The sequence below is a fragment of the Orcinus orca genome, chromosome 8 (assembly GCF_937001465.1).
Source record: "Orcinus orca chromosome 8, mOrcOrc1.1, whole genome shotgun sequence".
Lineage (NCBI taxonomy): Eukaryota > Metazoa > Chordata > Mammalia > Artiodactyla > Delphinidae > Orcinus > Orcinus orca.
Genome location: NC_064566.1, coordinates 48,635,261 through 48,654,254, shown reverse-complemented (window position 1 = coordinate 48,654,254; position 18,994 = coordinate 48,635,261). Strand labels below are relative to the sequence as shown.

General features: G+C 47.5%; 2 protein-coding genes across 10 annotated transcripts in view; both read right to left on the bottom strand.

Moving 5' to 3' along the window:
* LOC105748487 (olfactory receptor 56A1) overlaps positions 1 to 261 on the bottom strand; it is a 71,652-nt gene extending 71,391 nt beyond the window's left edge. Inside the window, 1 exon segment of the mRNA XM_049712849.1 lies at positions 89 to 261. Coding sequence (XP_049568806.1) covers positions 89 to 261 — 173 coding nt within the window.
* The window catches only part of FHIP1B (FHF complex subunit HOOK interacting protein 1B), a 26,625-nt gene continuing 7,844 nt past the window's right edge, over positions 214 to 18,994 (bottom strand). For 2 of the 9 annotated variants that reach the window (XM_049712839.1, XM_049712837.1), the window contains exons 2-12: positions 13,843 to 14,171; positions 13,074 to 13,712; positions 12,549 to 12,707; positions 12,269 to 12,355; positions 11,862 to 12,062; positions 7,827 to 7,906; positions 7,408 to 7,613; positions 6,241 to 7,020; positions 3,583 to 3,761; positions 3,261 to 3,423; positions 214 to 736 (exon numbers count right to left, since the gene is read on the bottom strand). In XM_049712839.1, coding sequence (XP_049568796.1) covers positions 375 to 736; positions 3,261 to 3,423; positions 3,583 to 3,761; positions 6,241 to 7,020; positions 7,408 to 7,613; positions 7,827 to 7,906; positions 11,862 to 12,062; positions 12,269 to 12,355; positions 12,549 to 12,707; positions 13,074 to 13,712; positions 13,843 to 13,980 — 2,994 coding nt within the window. In that variant the 5' untranslated portion in view covers positions 13,981 to 14,171 and the 3' untranslated portion in view covers positions 214 to 374. Of the gene's footprint in view, positions 737 to 3,260; positions 3,424 to 3,559; positions 3,762 to 6,240; positions 7,021 to 7,407; positions 7,614 to 7,826; positions 7,907 to 11,861; positions 12,063 to 12,268; positions 12,356 to 12,548; positions 12,708 to 13,073; positions 13,713 to 13,842; positions 14,172 to 17,027; positions 17,174 to 18,994 lie in introns of those variants that run through there. The other 7 variants (XM_049712838.1, XM_049712842.1, XM_049712840.1 and 4 more) reach the window with 7 other exon arrangements.

Sequence of the window (18,994 nt, the reverse complement as noted above, 5' to 3'; positions counted from 1 at the left end):
TTCTTCCTGTAGGAGTGTGGAGGAGGAAAGTCCCAACGTTTTTCCCCAGGCTTCATGTCCCCTCACCCTCTAAAGGCATAAGAAGTACCTCAAAACCTTGGCATCGTGTCCTCGCCAGACAGAAAACACCCTGACCACTTCCCCATCCATGTATAACTTTCTTGGGGCCCCAGCCCTACAGAAAAAGCGTGGGAAAGAAGAATGAGCACAGAATAGAGATTTCCCTTTTATACATATTGCAACAAGTTCTCCAGAAAACATTCATCGGAAATAAATTAAAAAGTCCTCTTGCCACTGCCTCCAAACATAAAAAGGAGCCTACACCCTGGCCCCAGCACAGGCCACTCAAGGCCCTGATTGTCCATGGAAGAAAGTTAAGGATTGAGGGGCCCAAAGCCTGAGATGGGAGGGCCAGATCCCTCCTCTGAAGTATCCAACAAGAAAGGCGAGGTGACAGCGTGGGCCTGGGAGATGGCAGCCAGCTCCTTGAGAAACTCAGGGAAAATGACTGCACAGTAGACAGCATTCTTGACTCGCAGAGCCTCACCTTGGCGGTCAGGGGCCCCACCCCGGGGGGGTAGGACCGGTGTTGATGCCCCAGGGGAGCCCCCACCTAGGCCAAGTCCTGTGCCGTCTCTCCCAGGCTGAAGAACCATCTGTGCCGCCTGCCGAGCCCTGGTTGGACTGTGTGCATGCCGCAGGAGCAACTCCCCCAAGGACGGCCTCCGGCTCTTCACTGGGAACAAACAGGAGTGTCATGAAGCTGCTGGCGTCAGGCAAAGTTCCCTGGCCTGGGAGAGGAGATTCCCCTCCCCACGCACCCCCACTCCCCCAGGGGCATGGACCTCTCCACTAGAACTCTTAACACCAAAGTGCTGCCTGCCCAGCCTCCTTCCCTCTACCCAACCTCCCCAACAGCCAACCATCATGCTCAGTCTTTAGGCAGTCAACCCTTCAGATACTTCATTCCCAGACAAGACCCCTCCCTTCTCCAGGCCCCTTCACCTTGAGGGGTTCTCTTACTGTGCCTCCCTTTCCAATCACTCTTCTACCATCACCAAGCTCTTTCTCCTCAGTCTGTAACATGCGCTTATTCTTGCTGCCCAGCACCCTCCTATACTAGATGGGTCAATCCTCTAGACACTTCCTCCTTCCCCTGCCTATCTGTAACACCTCACCCACACCCCTGCTCCTTCAATACCCACAGGTGCTACATATGCAGTCATAGTTCAGTGACTTTATCAGATCTGTCACACACCACTGTCCCTCCAAGTTCTGCTCTCCTGTGCCACCACTTGGCCTTCCACCAATCCCTCTCCGACATCCACCAAAGCCACCCTCCCACTGGTTGTGGCCAGACAACTTCATGTCAGCTTAGACTCAAATGAACCATTTAAAATACTGCCTTCTCTTCTTTAATTTCCTTCCTCCTAGATTGCTGGCTCTGGATCTGTTCTTGGCCCTGTCCAGGACCTAGGGCCTAGACTCTAGGGATCTAGTCTCTAGATCATGATATCATTCCCATTCTCGACCTCTAATAATGGCTACAGAGATATGCTAAACAGATATATTAGATTTGGCATTCAGAGCCCTTTACAACCAGGTTCACACACTTCCTCGCACCTCTTCTAGAAACTCTCTACACACTTCCTCCCACCTCTTCTAGAAACTCTCCCTGCTTTGGCATCCACACCTATGTGCTCCTCCTGGAACCCTCCAGGCTCCTTTCATGCCTCTGTAGCCCCTTCTGCCTTAATTTTGCTTTCTTCAATGTTTTCATCCTTGGCCTAATTTCCCCATCCCTACCTCTCTTCTAATTTGCCCTCCACTAACTTCCCATTTTACTGCTCTATCACATTGCATTTTAATAACTTGTTCTCATGTCTTCTACCTCATATATTAATCTGTGAGTTTAAGGGCTTGGACTCTGTCTTATTTACCTCTATATCCCTGGGCCCTCCACAGTGAACATAGTACCAGGACTGTGGAAGCCAGAAATAATTCCTGGTACTGGACCATGAGGAAATCATGCTAAGGAACTTCAGCTGGGCCTTCACAGCTATCTAATAACCCTTCTGGTACTCTCTTCCCAACCTATACACTTTCCTCCTTAAGCCCCCATCTCACCTCTGCTCTCTTGCTCAGCATATTATTTTGCCTCCTACTTCAATTAGCAAATAAAGGATGACTTCAACTCCCTAAAATTTCCCTCCACACCTCAAAACTCCACTTGTACATAACATTTCCTCCTTTGATCTCTCCTCATTTGCCTCAAAGGAGGAAAAAAACCTTCCTGTGCTCTGGATCCCACTTACTTCCACCACCATTGGGACCTTGCTCCCTCAGTTATGACAATCCTCTAGTCACTATCTAGACTATCAGCTTTTTGAAAGCAAAGATCACATCTTGTACCTCCCTGAGTCCCCTGTATCACAGACAACACCTAGCACATACGGCAAGCACTCAGATACTTGTTGATGAAAGATCTAAATTTAGAATATCATGGTCATATTTAACTCTTCCTTCTTCCTTATTACCCACAACCACTCACCAAACTCTGCCAGTACTTCCTTCCCATTTCCATCAAATTCTTCCTTTCTATTTCCACTATTCTAATTCAAGCCTCACAGGTCACATCTGCATTATGGCATAAGCCTCCCAATTGCTCTTCTGACTTCATTTTCTCCTAGCTCCAGTGCAACTAGCACATGAACTAACACACTTATCTGTCCATTCCCAGATCTAAGAACCTCCAATGGTTTCTCACTGCCTAAAAGTTTACAACCTCTGCCTAGCCCAACTTCTACGCTGAGAACCTTCTGCTCTGACCAACCCTACTACCAACTGTTCCACCAACTTCCAAATCCCCTGCTCCAACTAAACAATTCATGCTGTCCCCTGAACAAAAGAATAAAGCCATCCCACTCCTTTGCCTACCCAAGTCCTACCCATCTCTCAAGGCCCATGTCAAATGCCATGTCCTTTACCAAGCTTTAACAATATCTCAACCTAGAGACTCTTCTGTCCCCTTGCCCATCCCCAACTTCTAGAGTAGTTTTTGCTGGTACTGTTGGTTTGGCTCTCAGTGGACAGAACTATGTTTTTCCTCTGCCCAGAAACCTGAGGACAAAATCAAGACTCTACTCTCTGCAACTCCCTAGTTCCCGGTGCAAGGCTTCAACCTAAATAAGAAACTCAGTTAACCTGAGCTAATTAGTTGCCTAGGGAGGACAGGGAGGTGGTGGCAGGGTACGCCTCACCTAGGGAATCAGACCGGCGGGGGGCAGATCCTGCCGCAGGGCCCTCCGTCCAGTCCAACTTGCCACGGGCAATGAGGTACTTCTTGGCTTTGGATAGCAGTGCTGGGAAGTCCTCCTGGGAGGCTGCAAAGCTCTCAATCTTATTCTTCACAGAGCCCAGCACCTATGAAGCACAACTTCATGACATTTCTGGGTGGCTCTAGACTGACACAGTCCTTTCTAGCCCCGCTGGGCCTATTCCCAGCCCCCCCAGGGCCACTCCAGCTGTGGGCCTGGCCCACCATGGAGCCTGGACGCACCCATGCATGCATGCATCGCACACCTGCAGCAGGGACTTGACACTGGGCTGGAAGACCATGTTGGTGTTGAGCAGGAAAGAGCGGAGCAGGGGCTGGGGGTGACAGGCCAGCTGGGCCACCAGCCCCGTCAGCAGGAAGTTGACATAGACGGAGTTCTGCAGCATGTTCTCGAGTTTGGCAAAGAGCACAGCCATGAAGGGGCCTGGGGTGGGGTGGGTGGGCACAAGGATACAAGGCCTAAACACAATGCACATCACACGCATTCCTCCCCAAAATGAAACCCCCCACCACCACTAGATGAAAATTATTTGTGTCAGAAAATGATTTGCATGTTTAAATATCCTGTGACCACCTATTCTGGAGGAGATAAAATGGCAGACACCACATGGACCCACAAGAGGTCCAGATGCCAGCTTATACACATTCTAGCTGAAGGACCAGACCACAGGCTCTGGAATCAGACAGACTTGGTTCAAATTTTAGCTTTACCGTTTACTAGTTAAGTTACTGGATGAATCAAAACTCTCCAAGCATAGTTTCCTACTTGGTAAAATAAGAAAATACACCCACCTCATAAGGTTATTAAGAGGATCAAAGAGATACTGATACACAGCATTTAGGCCAAAGTCTAGCAAATTATAAGTATTCAATAATAACCATAAGCTATGTAATAGTTCTCAGTTTTTTAAAAAGCTTCACCCAAGAGGACAACTGAAGAAAGAACAAGTGAGAAAGTGATTAGACCAAAAGAAGAAATCAGGTTACATATAAGACAGGGGATAACACTAGACCTGAGTCAGAAATAAAGCAAGAAGAAAGCATAGTGAAGGCAAAGACGGTGACTAGATTGGTCAACTTAAAGTTAGGGGAGGAATCTTTGGAGAACCAAAAAAGAAATCAGGTCTGTTCAGGAGCGGGGAACCAAGGTGGTGAAATAGAATCTGTAGGGGAAAAAGAGCTTAGTTCAGGGCCAGAGAAAACTGATTCAGGACAGACTCTTTGGTGGAAAGAGGATGGCAGAAGGGATTAGAATGATCTTCCAGGAGAACTGGCCTCAACTGAGCCAGATCACCAACACTAGGACTGTAGAACCATCACAGTCTGTCTGGTCAGGGATTTGTCAGGGAGAGGGAGTGTGCCTAGGAACTGCACTAAGACTTGAGGCAGGAGAACAATGAAGGGCAAGAGACACTGAATCCTGAGAAAGATCCTAGAACATTCTCACTCCACATGCACATGACTAGCCTTAGCTCTAAAACAACTCTAGCTTAGCAGGGTCCTAAGATATCCCATAACTTTGTCCTTCTCATCTCCGGGGACTTTTCTGCAAGAGAAAAAGCTCAGATGAGTTTAGAAGAAGAAAAAGGACAGAACTTCAAATAACGCTTCAAGAAAGTGGTAAAACCTGCACACCACCTTCTCGTGGTCTAGAGAAGGAAAGAGCAGAGCAAAGCCTAAATAAATGAAAAGACATATTTTCTGTAGTCTGCAAGAGAGTTGTCATTACTCCAGAGCAAAAGGCCTGATGCTGTGCAAGGCCCAGCTAGGGCATGTACTGATCAATGCATGATAACTTGACTACAAACAACAGGAAGATATGTGGGTACCTTGGTCAAATTGTATCCGCCATGCACCCAAGAGATGATAATCCTAAACTACCACATGCTGAGTTCTCACAATGTACCAGCATCATAGTAAGTGATTTACATGCAACAAAGACATAGATGGAATGCTAACTCAAGGTATGTCTAGTCCAAAGCACTATACAGCTTCCCAGAAGTGCCTCCCCACCAATCCCCAGCATGGGGTGTAGAGTAGGGACAAGAGCCAGATGAGGGTTGGGCTGGGTAAAGCTGGCTCTCAAACAAAAACAAAGAGGAGTTAGCCCAGCCACTCAGGCCAGATCTAGCTCCAAGGTCTTTTGGAGAGACCAAAAGAACTTAGCCAGGGGGCTCAGGGCCATGCTTTGTCATTTGCCCTGATAGAGGTATTTCACTGATCTAATTTACCCAGAGAGAGGTATTTCACTCTATCTGCTTCAGTTCTTACCACTAACCATAAACCCTTAGAAAGTCTTACTGAGCAGTCAGGGCAACCAACAAGGTGCAAGGATAGGGAACAGGAGAAACTTGAAGCTGAGCCCTTCTCTAAAGAGGCTGGGAGAAAGGAGGCCAGGGCTGAAGAAGGGAAGTATAGCAGAAAGCTGACCCTGGGCCACAGAAGAGCTGACGAGAGACCCAACACCCAGACAGATATATTGGCGGGAACAACATGGAACAGCATGATTTATAGGTGCCTCACATACAGGACAGCACGTATGTCTTCCACATGGTTCAGATGTATTGCTGTGATTCACCAGGAAACACCAAACACAGAATATCCTAATCACACATCCCAGAAAATGGCCAGACTGAGGAAGAGGAGGAACATGCATAAAGGACAGACATACAAGACTCAGACATAAGTCAATACTCAAACCAGCACAAGCATGGAAGACTACAGACAGACACTGAGACACAAGTATGACATGATATGTATCTGGAGGGGACCCAGGCAAAATGGATGAGGAGCTAGGCAAGTACACAGGAATGACATGGGCAAGAAGTCTCAGAAACCAGCACAAACATGTGGAGAACATGCAAAGAGTACACAAAGGAGAAGACCTAGGCTACGTAGCTTACCAGTGAAGGGCTGGCTTGGCAGCTGGCTGAGAGTCCGCAAAGGGCTGCTGAGGAAGGGGCCAGGGGGCTCAGGGGCACAGGTGAAGCTTTCGTAGGCCTCCTCCTCCTCAAGAGGTAGTGAAGGCTCTAGAGGGGGCTCTGAGCCAGCGCCCCCATTGCTCAACGCCACCTCCAGCTCCCGGAGCTCCTGCCCAAAGCTCTCTAGTCCTGCCACGCCCTCGGAGGTGCCCTCTAGTAGTTCCCCAGCTCCCTCCTGTGGCACCCGACGAACCTTCTTGGCCCCCTCAGGCCATGGTCCTGGCACCCCATTGAGCTGGGGAGGGCGCAGGTGGCCAGGGCCCTCCCTCACACCCAGAGCCAGCGCCCCCCTCCCCAGTTCCTCCACCTCCCCTTCCCCTGCATGGCCCCTGCCCTCCTCAGGCAGTAGGCTGCGTTTCTTAGTCCGGGAGCCAACAGGACTGGGCTCAGGAGGGGGCCGCTCGCCATCATAGGGGGCAGACCAGGTACGGCAGGCTTGGACACAGCGGTCCACACCAAGGCGCGCCTCACGCAGATACTCCAGGTAATTGTCTTCCAGCTCACCGGGCTCCTCCACAGGGCTGGGCCGTCGGCCAGGGCTGGAGGCTGGGGATGCAGCAAGCCCCGGTGAGCGAGGAGCTGGGGCTGGGGACTCGGAGCCACCCAGGCTCTGCTGTCGCAGAAAGAGGGCCAGACGAGATGGCGTGGAGGCCCGGGGTACCGTCACCACAGAAGAGGAGTCAACGCTTGGGCTTCCAGGGCCTGCAGAGGGGAAAACACATAAGAGAGATCAAAGAGCCAGAGGTGCAGGAGGAAGGATGAGACACCTTGGGTAACTAAGAGAGAAGGCAATGAAGCAGAAGAAACATGGGACTGATTCAGACAGCTGACTCTCCACCCCTCAAATTAACCTTTTCCTCATCCACCACCCCCTCCTCATTACCACCAACACCACAAAAACAACGGAAATAGAAGAGTACAACTGGAGTGAAGAGAAGGAACAGCTTTGCTCAGAAGATAAATTTCTTTGGTGGAGTTGAGGATCCACCCTACAACACCCCTCATCAACCTCCCCAAAGATGGAATGCCACTCACGGCCACCTCCCTCCTCCCACCTTCTGGCTAGCTCCCCCAGAACCTGGGCCATACCCGTCGTGTCCTCCCTTCTCCCTGCCTCTCTGCTAGGCCCACCTCGTGCCCACGAGGCATGCTCTGGACGAGGTGGGCTGGAGGCACGGTGCCGACAACAGCGTGGGATTAAGGAGAGAAACTTGTCTGCTGCTCGTCCATATAGGTCCACATCGCGCACAGCTGGCTTCTGGCTCAGCATCACATGGTTACACGGGACAAGATACCTGGGAAAGACAGCAAAAAAGGGACACAGGATAGATCAGGAAGGAAGGACAGGGCTTGGGAGAACATCAGTGGAACTATATGGCTAAGCCAGGCTTCGAGAGGACACACACACAAGCAACCCCAATGCAACCCATCACCCCAGCAATGCACAAGGCCCTGAGGGCCCGGAGGGTTCAGGATCAGCCATCCCTCAGCCCTGCCCCCACAGGTACCTGAGAACCAGCTGCAGCAGGACATCCTCACAGCTGAGGTTCAGTAGGGTCCTGAAGAGACTCAGAGAGACCATGCAGAGCTGGGGGGGGGGGGGGCGGGGAGTCACCATAAGAGCTCTCTACCCTCCAAGATGTTTACCAAATGGAAACCTCCCCAACCCCAGGCCCAACCAACCTCTCCTGGAGCAATGATGGCACAGGGCCTGGCACAAAACAATCATTCAAATATTAAATAAATGATCACATGATCTTTGTGGTCAAGACTTCATTATTCACAGATAGGAACGAACCACATGTCAGATTTAATGTATTTCTATAGACCATACACATGTCAGCAAACTCTCTGGCTATATATACCTGGCAGCAGAGATACCAGCAATACTTAAATGGAATGAATACCCATGAAGAGACCCCAGGAAATACTGGGACTGAGTGAATGACTAACAGGAGACAACAGCAACGTGGTTAACTAAGGGAATGCCTGTCAACAGACTATAGCAGCATAGTAACTGAACGCCTACCAACAAAAAACCAGAGGGAACCTGGAAGAATCCCAGCTGGGAAGTGGGTGGGGCTGTGAACAAGGAGTCTGAGTCACCTCTCCAACACCAGTGTCTCTCTCAGAAGGTAGGATAAAGAAAAGTTCAAGGGCAGCTGACAGGAAAAGGAAAAAATAGGTGGGTCCAGAACAAGGGAAACTTTTGTTTTAGAAAAGTAAAAAGGGTGGTTCACCTCTGGCTAGATGAAGAGAAGAGACACATGTAAGCACTCCCTCACTCCTGTGAATCCCCGAAGCACTTTCTCTATACTTCCCTTACGGCAAGTATACCTTGAGCACCCTGAAGACAACTATTGGGTCTTAGTCCAGGGCACTACCTGCACAGTCTAGGTGCTCATCATTAACTAAATGACTGTGGGGGAATTACAAGCCAATCATGGGACTTCCCTGGTGGCTCAGTGGTTAAGAATCTGCCTGCCTGTGCAGGGGACACGGGTTCGATCCCTGGTCCAGGAAGATCCCACATGCCGCGGAGCAACTAAGCCTGTGCGCCACAACTACTGAGCCTGCACTCTAGAGCCCGCAAGCCACAACTACTGAGCCCATGTGCCACAACTACTGAAACCTGCGTGCCTAGAACCCATGCTCCACAACAAAAGAAGCCACCACAATGAGAAGCCCGTGCACCGCAACGAAGGGTAGCCCTCGCTCACCCCTAGAGAAAGCCCACGCACAGCAATGAAGACCCAACACAGCCATAAATAAATAAATGAATACACACATACATTCAAGGAAAAAACAAAACAAAACCAAACAAAAGCCAATCATGGTGGGAAAGAGATAAGATAGCAGTTCCCATTTTAGACAGCATGGATGTTTATCCTAAATGACCATTTTAACTAGCAATGAAAACATTCAGACTCACTGAAAGATTGTGCGGTAGGTAGAAAAAATGGCCCCTCAAAGATGTCCCGGTCCTAATCTCCAGAACCTGTAAGTTACCTTACATGGCAGAAGGGACTTTGCAGGTATGATTCAGGTTATTAAAAAATTTAAGATGGGAAGAGTAGCCTGGATTATCCAGATAGGCCCACTCAAATCACACGAGTCTTTAAAAGCCAAGAACCTTTCCTAGCTGGGTCAAAAAGGAGAGAGATCTGAAGCATGAAAGGGACTCGATCCACCACTGATGGCTTTGAAGATGGAACAAGGGATCACAAGCCAAGGATTTAGTTGGTCTCTAGAAGATGGGAATGGTCCTCAGCCGACAGCCAGCAAGAAAACAGGAGTCTCAGTCCTATATCTACAATTAAGTAAATTCGACCAATGATCCCAGTGAGCAAGGAAGCGGATTTTCTCCTAGGGCCTCCAGAAAGGATGCAGCCCCGCTGATGCTTTGATTTTAGTGGGGTGAGGTCCGTGTCAGATACATGACCTACAGAACTTGTAGAATTACAGAATTTACAAATTCTGTAAAGCAATTTGTGTTGCTTTAAGCCACTATGTTTGTGGTAATTTGTTATGACAGCAATAGGAAACTAATACAGATACGCAGGCTAGCTAGCCAGCATGATTCACCTTAAGCCACAAAAGTTGGACTATAGCAGTTACAAAGTCAGGCCAACAGAATCAAGCTTAAAAGGGCTAAACAGGGGAAAGGAAAGCACCTGCATGTTTAACATGGGCATCCTAAAATCAGAAGAGATTTGGTTCCTCCAAGAACTGAGAGCCAAGAATAAATACCCCAAAACCATGAAAGGCTCCTGAGACCAGGGGACCAAATGCAAGACTAACAGAAATATATGCTGAAGACTAAAGACACTGAGGGAGAATCAAAGAAGTTAGGATAAGATTAAGACAAAAGCAAGACGGACAGAGCCCAATACAGGAAGAAAAATCAAATCCTAGGAAGGAAATCAACATTCCCAAAACATGAACAGGACATTCCATGAGGCCAAACAGATTTAAGACCTTGGTCGAGCTTCAGCATAATGAGAAATAAAACTTTTTCAATGCCTTTGTAAAATTAAAGCTTTGACATCTCTTCCCTATCAGTTTATGACAATAATTCTTAACCCAAGGCATGTATCATAATTACATTTTGGAGTATTATAAAAGTACACATGCCTTGGGCCTACTCCCAAAGATTATAACTCAAGAAATCTAAGGCAGAGCCTAGAATCTGTTGTTATGGTTACTGTCATTTTCAAATTCTAAAGTGTACACTTGGTTCAGAAACACTGGTCAAATCAGAGTCAGTCTAGAATATCTCATATACACCCTAACGTAGCTTCAGAAACCTCAACTATACAAAACATAGCTATCCAGGAACCTTACTTACCTGGAACCCTACTACCAGGTACCTCAGTTATCTAGAACAGTTTTCTAGAACCTTTAGTGATCTAAGAACTTCTATTTTAAACACAAGGACCCAGAGAACGTCAATTATTTATAATAAAAGAAGGAAACAAAAATGGTTGATGGAGCCAAAATAAATGCCATAAAGTCCACGGCTAAACTAATGCTTTACTCCCCCAGAAAGACTTCGGGTCTTTATGACTTAGAAACAATTTACTCCTATTTTATATACATTTCTATTGGTTAAAATCTAAACTTCTTACCATGGTCTACAAGGCCACACATGATCTGAACTCACCCACCTCTCCTTCCCTTCTCCCCTTTGTTCACTATACCTCCAGTCACACTGGTCTTTCATTTCCTCAAATACATTTCATTTCCTGTTCCTCACGTATGTACTTTGCATGCATTGCTCCCTCTGCCTAGACTGTTCTTCCACTTGCTCTTCAATAGGCTAACTCCCTCATGACCTTTAGGTCTCAACTCAATGTCACCTCCTCAGAATGGTTTTTTTGACCACTCTACTGTTTTCTAAGCACCCTGTTGGGTTTTTTATAACAATGACCTCAATTTTCAATTATTTTGGTTATGTGTTTACTTGTCTACCTCCTCTATGAAGGAAGCTCCATGAAGTCAGCAACCACTGCTTACCATTATATCCTCAGTACCAGAGAACAGTATGACATATAGTGAACATTCAATCAAAATGTTCTTCAGGAAGAAGGAACATAAGTAGGTAGGCGGGCAAATGGGTGCCCCAAGTTCTATAACTCTACAGCAAATCCAGAGGGAAGAAAAGGTAAACGTACTAGTAGCAGCTGGATCACCTATCAAAGCAGACATAAAGCCTGAAGAAGTGATCTCAAGTCACCCAGAGCAAGTCACAAAGCGCTACACAGCTGAAGAGAACCTCAGGTCAACGCTACATAACGAGTGTCACACAATGGCAACACCTATAGCCGTGACGAGCAGCCGAAGTCATCCAGAAAAGGTAACTGTGTCCTAGATTTGTATATTACAAAAGCAGGAGGCCACATTAAAATTGTACCCAAAACAGTTAAAAGTTTAATACTAGAAAGAAAATGCCACCTAACTTTGAAGTGATTGCTGGAGACAAAGGCCAAAGAAGGGCAGGAACACCCTCCCAGAACAAAGGTCGGAGAGAGAAGATGGCTCACCCAGGTAAGCCAGGACAGAGGTAGGGGCCATACCCGGGAGTTGCTGCCAATACGGGCAACAAGGGTGTCAAGGATGGTGTGGGTGTCATGCCGGTGTAATAGCAGGAATCGCAGGAAGGTACGGAGCAAGGCAGGCTCTGAAATACTCCGTAGGAAAAGTTCCAGATAAGCGGTACTGGCAATCATCTCCTCCACAGAGGTCTGGACAAAGAAAGGGAAAGTTTGGAAATTTAGGGCTTCCCCACACATATGCTAAGCCATTTTCCCTAAGTTCTAAGGAGGTACCAGGAGCAGACAGGGAAAAAGGGAGGAGTACCCAGCCCACTGCCACCCACATTGGTCCTGGCATTGAGGTTACCACCCCTCAACCTAATCCCTTAATCTGCCTTGCCACCCATGACTCTCACCTTGTGCAGGGCAGGGCCCATGACAGGCACCAGGAACCCATTATGGATATAATCTACCAGCTGCTTTTGCACTAGAGGGTGAGCCACCTGTAAGGGTGCAAGACAGAGGACGGAGGATTTTGAAGGGGGCCACTGTCAGGAAGGGAGCAGAATGGTAGAATACAAATAGGCACCCTACCCCCAAGCTGAAAGAAAACCAGAACTCCAGGGAATGCACCCCCTCCCACCCCATCTCCCCAGAATGACCAAAGGCCAGATCTCCTGGGAACCCCAGGCCCACCTGAATGACTGCGTTGCAGAACTCAAGGGAACTCATGAAGAGAGCAAGGGCTGGCACCCCCAGCCAGTCCTCCCGTCGCAGGCAGTGCCAATCATCTCCTGGAACTTCAATCTTTCGGGGCAGTGAAGAGTACAGGGCACTCAGCCCTGTGGCCAGCACCTGGGGGCCATCCCCAAGGACAGGTTACCAAAGACTCAGACAATATAAAAAAGGGGAACAGGGAACTATTAACCCAGAGTTTTTATGCGAGTAGGGGTAAGAGTTATTACCAGAGCACATATTTAGTCACCCAAGGTGCCAACACATCACCTGGGAACACTGGCCCATGAAGAGCCTTCATACTTGCCTTATCCACCTAAGCCCATGTTTCATCCCCACCCCAACTCCAGGTGCTGCTTTCAAACCCGGGGGGGCTACTTCCTGAAGGAGAGGGCCCTGGTACATAGTCCCTCCACAACTCCTGGACAGGAAGGTGCTCTCCCGTGCCTACACCATACCCTACCCCCCATCCCAGGAGGTGCTGACCGGGCAGAAGTAAGAGTGATCTGCGATGTAGCGGCCCACAGTGGGACTTCCAGCTGATAGAGCCATGAGCAGGAGCAGGGCATCACGGGCCTGCTGGCCCAGGGTGCCCTCTCGATGGACAAAAGGTACAAGGCGAGAAAAGAGGAGAAGACGGGGAGCAGCTCCGGGCTCAGGAGGTGGCTGCAGGAAGAACTCGAGCAATGAAGGCTCCCGGGCCAGACACACGCACAGCTGGCTGAGAAGTAGCACCAGGCCTTCATCCAGTGCTGGGCTACTGGGCACAGGGCGGCCACAGGCATCCAGCAAGATCAGCAGAGCCTCACGAACGGGACTATGCCGCAACAGTGGCTGGCGAGCTTCGCTCACTAGCATCTCAAATAGTTTCAGTTGCTCAGCCCGCCGTTCCTCAACCCCATCCCCAAGCTCATCCCACTGAAGCTGCCACGTCAACACACGGGTTAGCAGATCCTCGCGCAGAGCAAACTCCAGCAGGGGCCCAGGAGCCGTGGGAGCCGAGGGCACCGCACGATCCTCCGCCAGCAGTGTCAGCATCTGGTAAGTGTGGTTGCACACAGCACTGAGATCGTCGGCTCCCCCAGGAGCTGCCCTAGGGCCTTGCCGCTCCAGAATTCGCACCACCTGGGGAATCAGGACAGATAAGAGAAAAAAATTTAAGATGATCAGGTGACTAGATGGCAAGGTGAGAGAACAGAGAATGTTAGGACTTGGGCAGCCAGCAGACTGGGACCTTTAGCATATAGTCTCCTACCTGGGACCAGTGATTCTTGAAGACCATGAGGCAGGTCTCAGGGTCAGCCATGACAGGAGTCTGCAGACTGGCCCCTTGTGGTACACGATGCCCAGGGCCCCGGGAGGCCAGTCTGCTCAGCCAGTTCATCCTCTCCATGAGGTAGGCCGGGCAGGGCCAGTGGCCAGAGGGCCACACTCTGAGAATTTGCCAGCCGGAGGCTTTCTCTACTTGTGTCTCTAGTCTGCTTCATCCGGTCTGTAGGAGCCAGTAACTGTCCATGGAGCCAGAAGATATACCAGGCTGGAGTAGTGAGCTCAGAGGTCACTGCCCGATCCAGACCTACAAATCTAATTCAAAGAGAAAGGATGGAAGAGGTTAATAGAAGTTTGCCTCTCTCTACCGTCCAGCAGTAAGAACTCAGAACCACCACTCCACTGAGAACTCCACACACACAGTCAGCACCTTAAATTCAACATGTCTAAAACAGAACTCATTCCAACACTAAAACTGTGTTACTCCCCCAGCCTTCTCCACCTTAATAAATGATACCAATATTTACCTACTTGTTCAGGCCAAAAGCCTAGGCATCATCCTTCTTTCTTCTTGTCCTTACTTCTAATATCCAGTTCATCAGCCTATCATCTATACCCTCCAAACGTGTCTCACTATTGCAATAGCTTCCAATCTCGTCTTCATACTTCCAGTCTTGCCCCTCTGAGCATCTATTCCCCACACGGCAACCAGAGTTTTAAAACATAAATTATACTACATCTCTCCTCTGCTGAATACCCTCCAATGACTCCCTATCACACTGGTAATAATCCAAATTCTCTACCTTGGTCTCTAGGGCATTACATAATCTAACCTGTATAACCTCCTACCATACCCCTCCTCACTCATACTTTACTCATACAAGGCTTCTTGAATACTTGCTCTTCCCTCTGTCTGGAGTGTACTTTCCCTGATCTTCACATTGCTCACATCGCTCAGTTCTTTCCAAATGCCATCTCCTCAGAGAGGACTTACTTAACAATTCTATCTAAATAGCACATCTTCCCACCTTCACTCTCTAGCTTCCTAATCCTTTTTTCTTAGCAGTTTTTTTACTTTCTAAAAATATTTATTTGCTTATTTATTTGTCTATCTTCCCCACTACAATGAAGCTCATTGAGGGCAAGGTTTCTCTGTTGTATCCCCAGTACCTAGAGCAGTGCCTAGGGACTCAATAAATATTTGCTGAATGTATGGATGCTTAAGTGAATGAGTGAATGAACAAACAAAGATCAGGAAATCCAGTCTTGATCTGACTCCGGCCCTCTGGGGCTGTTGAGGAAGAAATTTTTTTCTAACTATTACAGGTCCCTCCCTAGAATCCCACCCAGGAGGAAATACACTAATAGACCTTTAACTGGCTGAATAATCTTAAGAGGTAAAAATTCAGAGCCAACCAAAAGAGCAAAAGAATTTTCATTCTAGCAAAGAACACAAGGATACACTCCCAATAAACACACATATACCCACTCCTGTCAGATGCATCCAACACTCACTCCTGGGGACATGACGTCACACCCTCACTAGAGAATGGGGAAAAGTACCAAAACAGCTGTTGGCCTCGGCCATGGCTCACAGTTCCTTCTCATCACATCTACCACCCCCTCAACAATACTGTCTGTCAACAATATCTCACAAGTATAAAAACTTCAGAGGAAAAAAACCAAAAAAACTTCAGAGGAAAGGTGTGGTTCAGTTGTCCTTCCTCTTTACACTCAATAAGGCTAAAGGAACCCAGAGACCTGGCAACAGGCCCACATTTGGCCTCCAGTTATATTAACCACCACCCCTTCTACCCAGATACACTCCCTCTCACCATTATCAGCGCACACTAAAGGAAGATAGCAACTATGCTTAAGAAAACCTTCTGGAGAACAAAAGACAGTCTTTTTTTTTTTTTCAAAAGACAGTCTTATAAAGGGTGGGAGCAGTCCTAAACAGCAGGCAGGGCTCACTCACTGATTAAGTCGGTGTACATCATACTGATAAGTGCTGGGACACTGTGCTAATAATAGGTAAGCACTGGAAATACAAAAATGGATAAAAACAGTTGGTGGAGCATAAACAAAAACTCCAATAGATATTATAAACAGAGGTAATTACAAAAATGTCATGGGGGTGCTAAGGAAAGCAACTAAATCTTCCTGGGAAACTATAAGAGGATTCCAGAAAAGAGGTGATATCTGATTTAAATCTTTAACAACGAGATACTGGCCACAAAGAAAGCAGACGGAAAGGCCTTCTTCATATTAAAAACAGTATGTTCAAAAATATGGCACTGTGAAAGAACATAGCAAATTTGAAGAACAGTTGCAAGTTTGGTGTGACTTAATCTCAGACTATTTAGAGAAGAGAGATACAATATTAAGTTGAAGGGTAAACATGGGTGAAGGTTATAAATATCACTGAATATCATGCTAAGGACTTTGGGTTTATCTATCAACACCCTGGAATAAAGGAGGTTTTTAAACAAGGAAATGACAAGGTCAAATTTCCCTTTAAAAATATGTCAGATAGCAACATATGGTGGAGCAAACAGAGACCTAACCTCACACTCATACCCCAGGGGAGCTGAAGAAGGGCCAAGCAACCAGTCTTAGCAAAGTAAGGCCTTAACATGTCCACAACTAAACTGCTTCCAGCTTCTAAAACTCAATTCCAAAGACTAACAAACAGCTTCTGCCTTGGGATGTACCTGGGGCGCCCACCTCTGCTCCACTCCTTGACTAACATAGAGCAATGCTCACAGACCCAAGGGGAACCGGCCTCCAGGACTTTCCCTCCCCACCCCATCCCCATTTCTATTCAAAGACCTCAAAGAGAAAAGCCACACTGAAATCACTGTCTCAGAACCCAAAAGCTAACACTTAACCTGGACCCTCTTCACGTACTTCAGAAATCCAAAAGAAAGCCACAGCTTGGTGTTCCTGTCACCCACCTAAGACTCCCTCACTCCCTGTTAACCCTGAAAAGTTCAGAACAAGACAGAAGAGAATGGGATCACCACCCTATTACTGTGCCCTTTCCTCCCACAGCAAAGTCTAGAGAAAAGTAGATCCCTCTTCCCAAATTTACCTACAGGCTCAGCCACAAGGAAAAGAGAAGGAGATGATCTTTCAGACCCCCCAAAATGGCCAAGGTCAAGCACTCACCGGAGGGCCCGAAATACAGCCTTATAGGAACACTCAGCAAGGGTGTCCACCAACCTGGGAATAGCAGGCACGAGGCAGGAAATGGCTCAGTCTCACTTATGAACCTTTGCCCTGGGAGAGGCAAAGAGGGAGGAAGGTGGGGGCAGGGATACACCTGCAACATCTACAGCAGACAGAGAGAGACCAAAACAACCTTCTAAGACAGGTCAGTGAAGTTCTGAGGCTTCTCTCCCCCTACAATGGCTCTTCCTCTTACTGACGTAAGAGGCAGCGATGGGTTCTTACCCTAGATTCTGAAAGTAGAAAGATCTGATTAAAACTTCATAGTAATACAAAAGGGAAAAACAAATAAACAAACCCCACCTCATAGGAGCCTACGATCTAGAGCTCAGCTCAGACATATCCTCTCTGCCTGTCTATCCCTCAGCCTATATGTAAGAGACAAATGGGTTATCAGTGTATGGTGCTAACTCACTCCCTCCCCTCTCCCCAGTACCACCTCTGCTTCTTGCAGGGATCTCCCCACCTCACTCCAGCAGAGCCCTCATAACTCACAGCGTGAACTCTATTGCACAGTGACTCCCCTTTACAACAGTAAATCCCCACGTCACACACAGCTTTCTCCACCCTTTTGCAGAAGGGCGACAAAGAAGTCAAAGAGGAGGTGAAACTGAACTAGATCCTAATGGATGAGGAAAGTTCACTGGGCAGAGAAGAAAAGGCATTCCTAGCAGAGGAAGCAGCTATTACAAAGATTTCAAGGCTCAAAAAAGTAACACGTTTGCCAGGGAACTGTGAACAATTTATTCAAGCTAGAACACAGAGTAGAGAGAGAGTGGCCCGAGATGAGGCTGGAGAGGTGAGTTGAGGCCAAATGATGCCATATTAAGGAATTTGGATGTTATCCTACAGAACACAAAGAGCCAAAAGTTTTTAGCAGAGGAGCTCCATGATCAAATTTGCATTTTTAGAAAGACCATTCCAGGGACGGATGAGAAAAGAGCAAGCCTGAAGGCAGGAGACTGTCTGGGGAAAAACATCCAGATGAGAGATGAGGAGGTAGTAAACTAAAGCCTTAACTGTGAAGATGTAGCTGTGGAGATGAAGAAAACAGATAATATAAAGGGAAATGTATTAAGATTTTCGTGACTGACTACATACAGGGGGTGAAGGAGCAGAAAGATGGAAGATGACACTGAAGTCCTTGCCTGGATTGCGATATGACACACGGTACAAAAGCAGACTTTCAAAGCAAAGACAACGAGTTCTGTTTTGGACACGTTAACTGCGATACCTGTGGAGATATACCATAGATCACTGAGTAAATATGACTGGAACATAGAGAGAGACTGAGACTAGATACAGACAAGTAATCACCTCATTATGATATACTTTCATATTTCACATTCTCTCTCTCAACTGAAATTATCTTTTCATGTGTCCATCTCTCCCAACCAGATTGAAAATTCCTTGAGACTTCACAGGACCACATCTTATCTATCTTGTTATCTCATAAAATGTGAGCATCACAAGGGCAGACTATATGCTAAAGTATTTGCTGAATGAATAAATGAATTACTATACGAATGAATGAATTTGTCCTCCCAGCACTTACAAGAGTGCCTGGCACATAGCAGATACGGAATAGATGGTTACACACAGCACCCCAAGCATGTGTCTATCTCTACATCATCATCCACATCTATGTTTCATCTCCTCAGATCTACCACTCAGCTATATGTATCATAAAGCAAAATCCATTATACTTAACGCACCACTATTCAACAAAGAATTCAGTATAGCAAACAGGAAGTTTACGAAACCCAGTGCTTTCTCCATATCAGCCAAGAATTTGGACAGTCCCTAAGAACCATCGGACATGTGACTTGACTCACCTATCACTATCACAATGTGATCCAGGTATTATGTACACCTGTTCCTATGTTTTTGCCACATTATTAAACAAA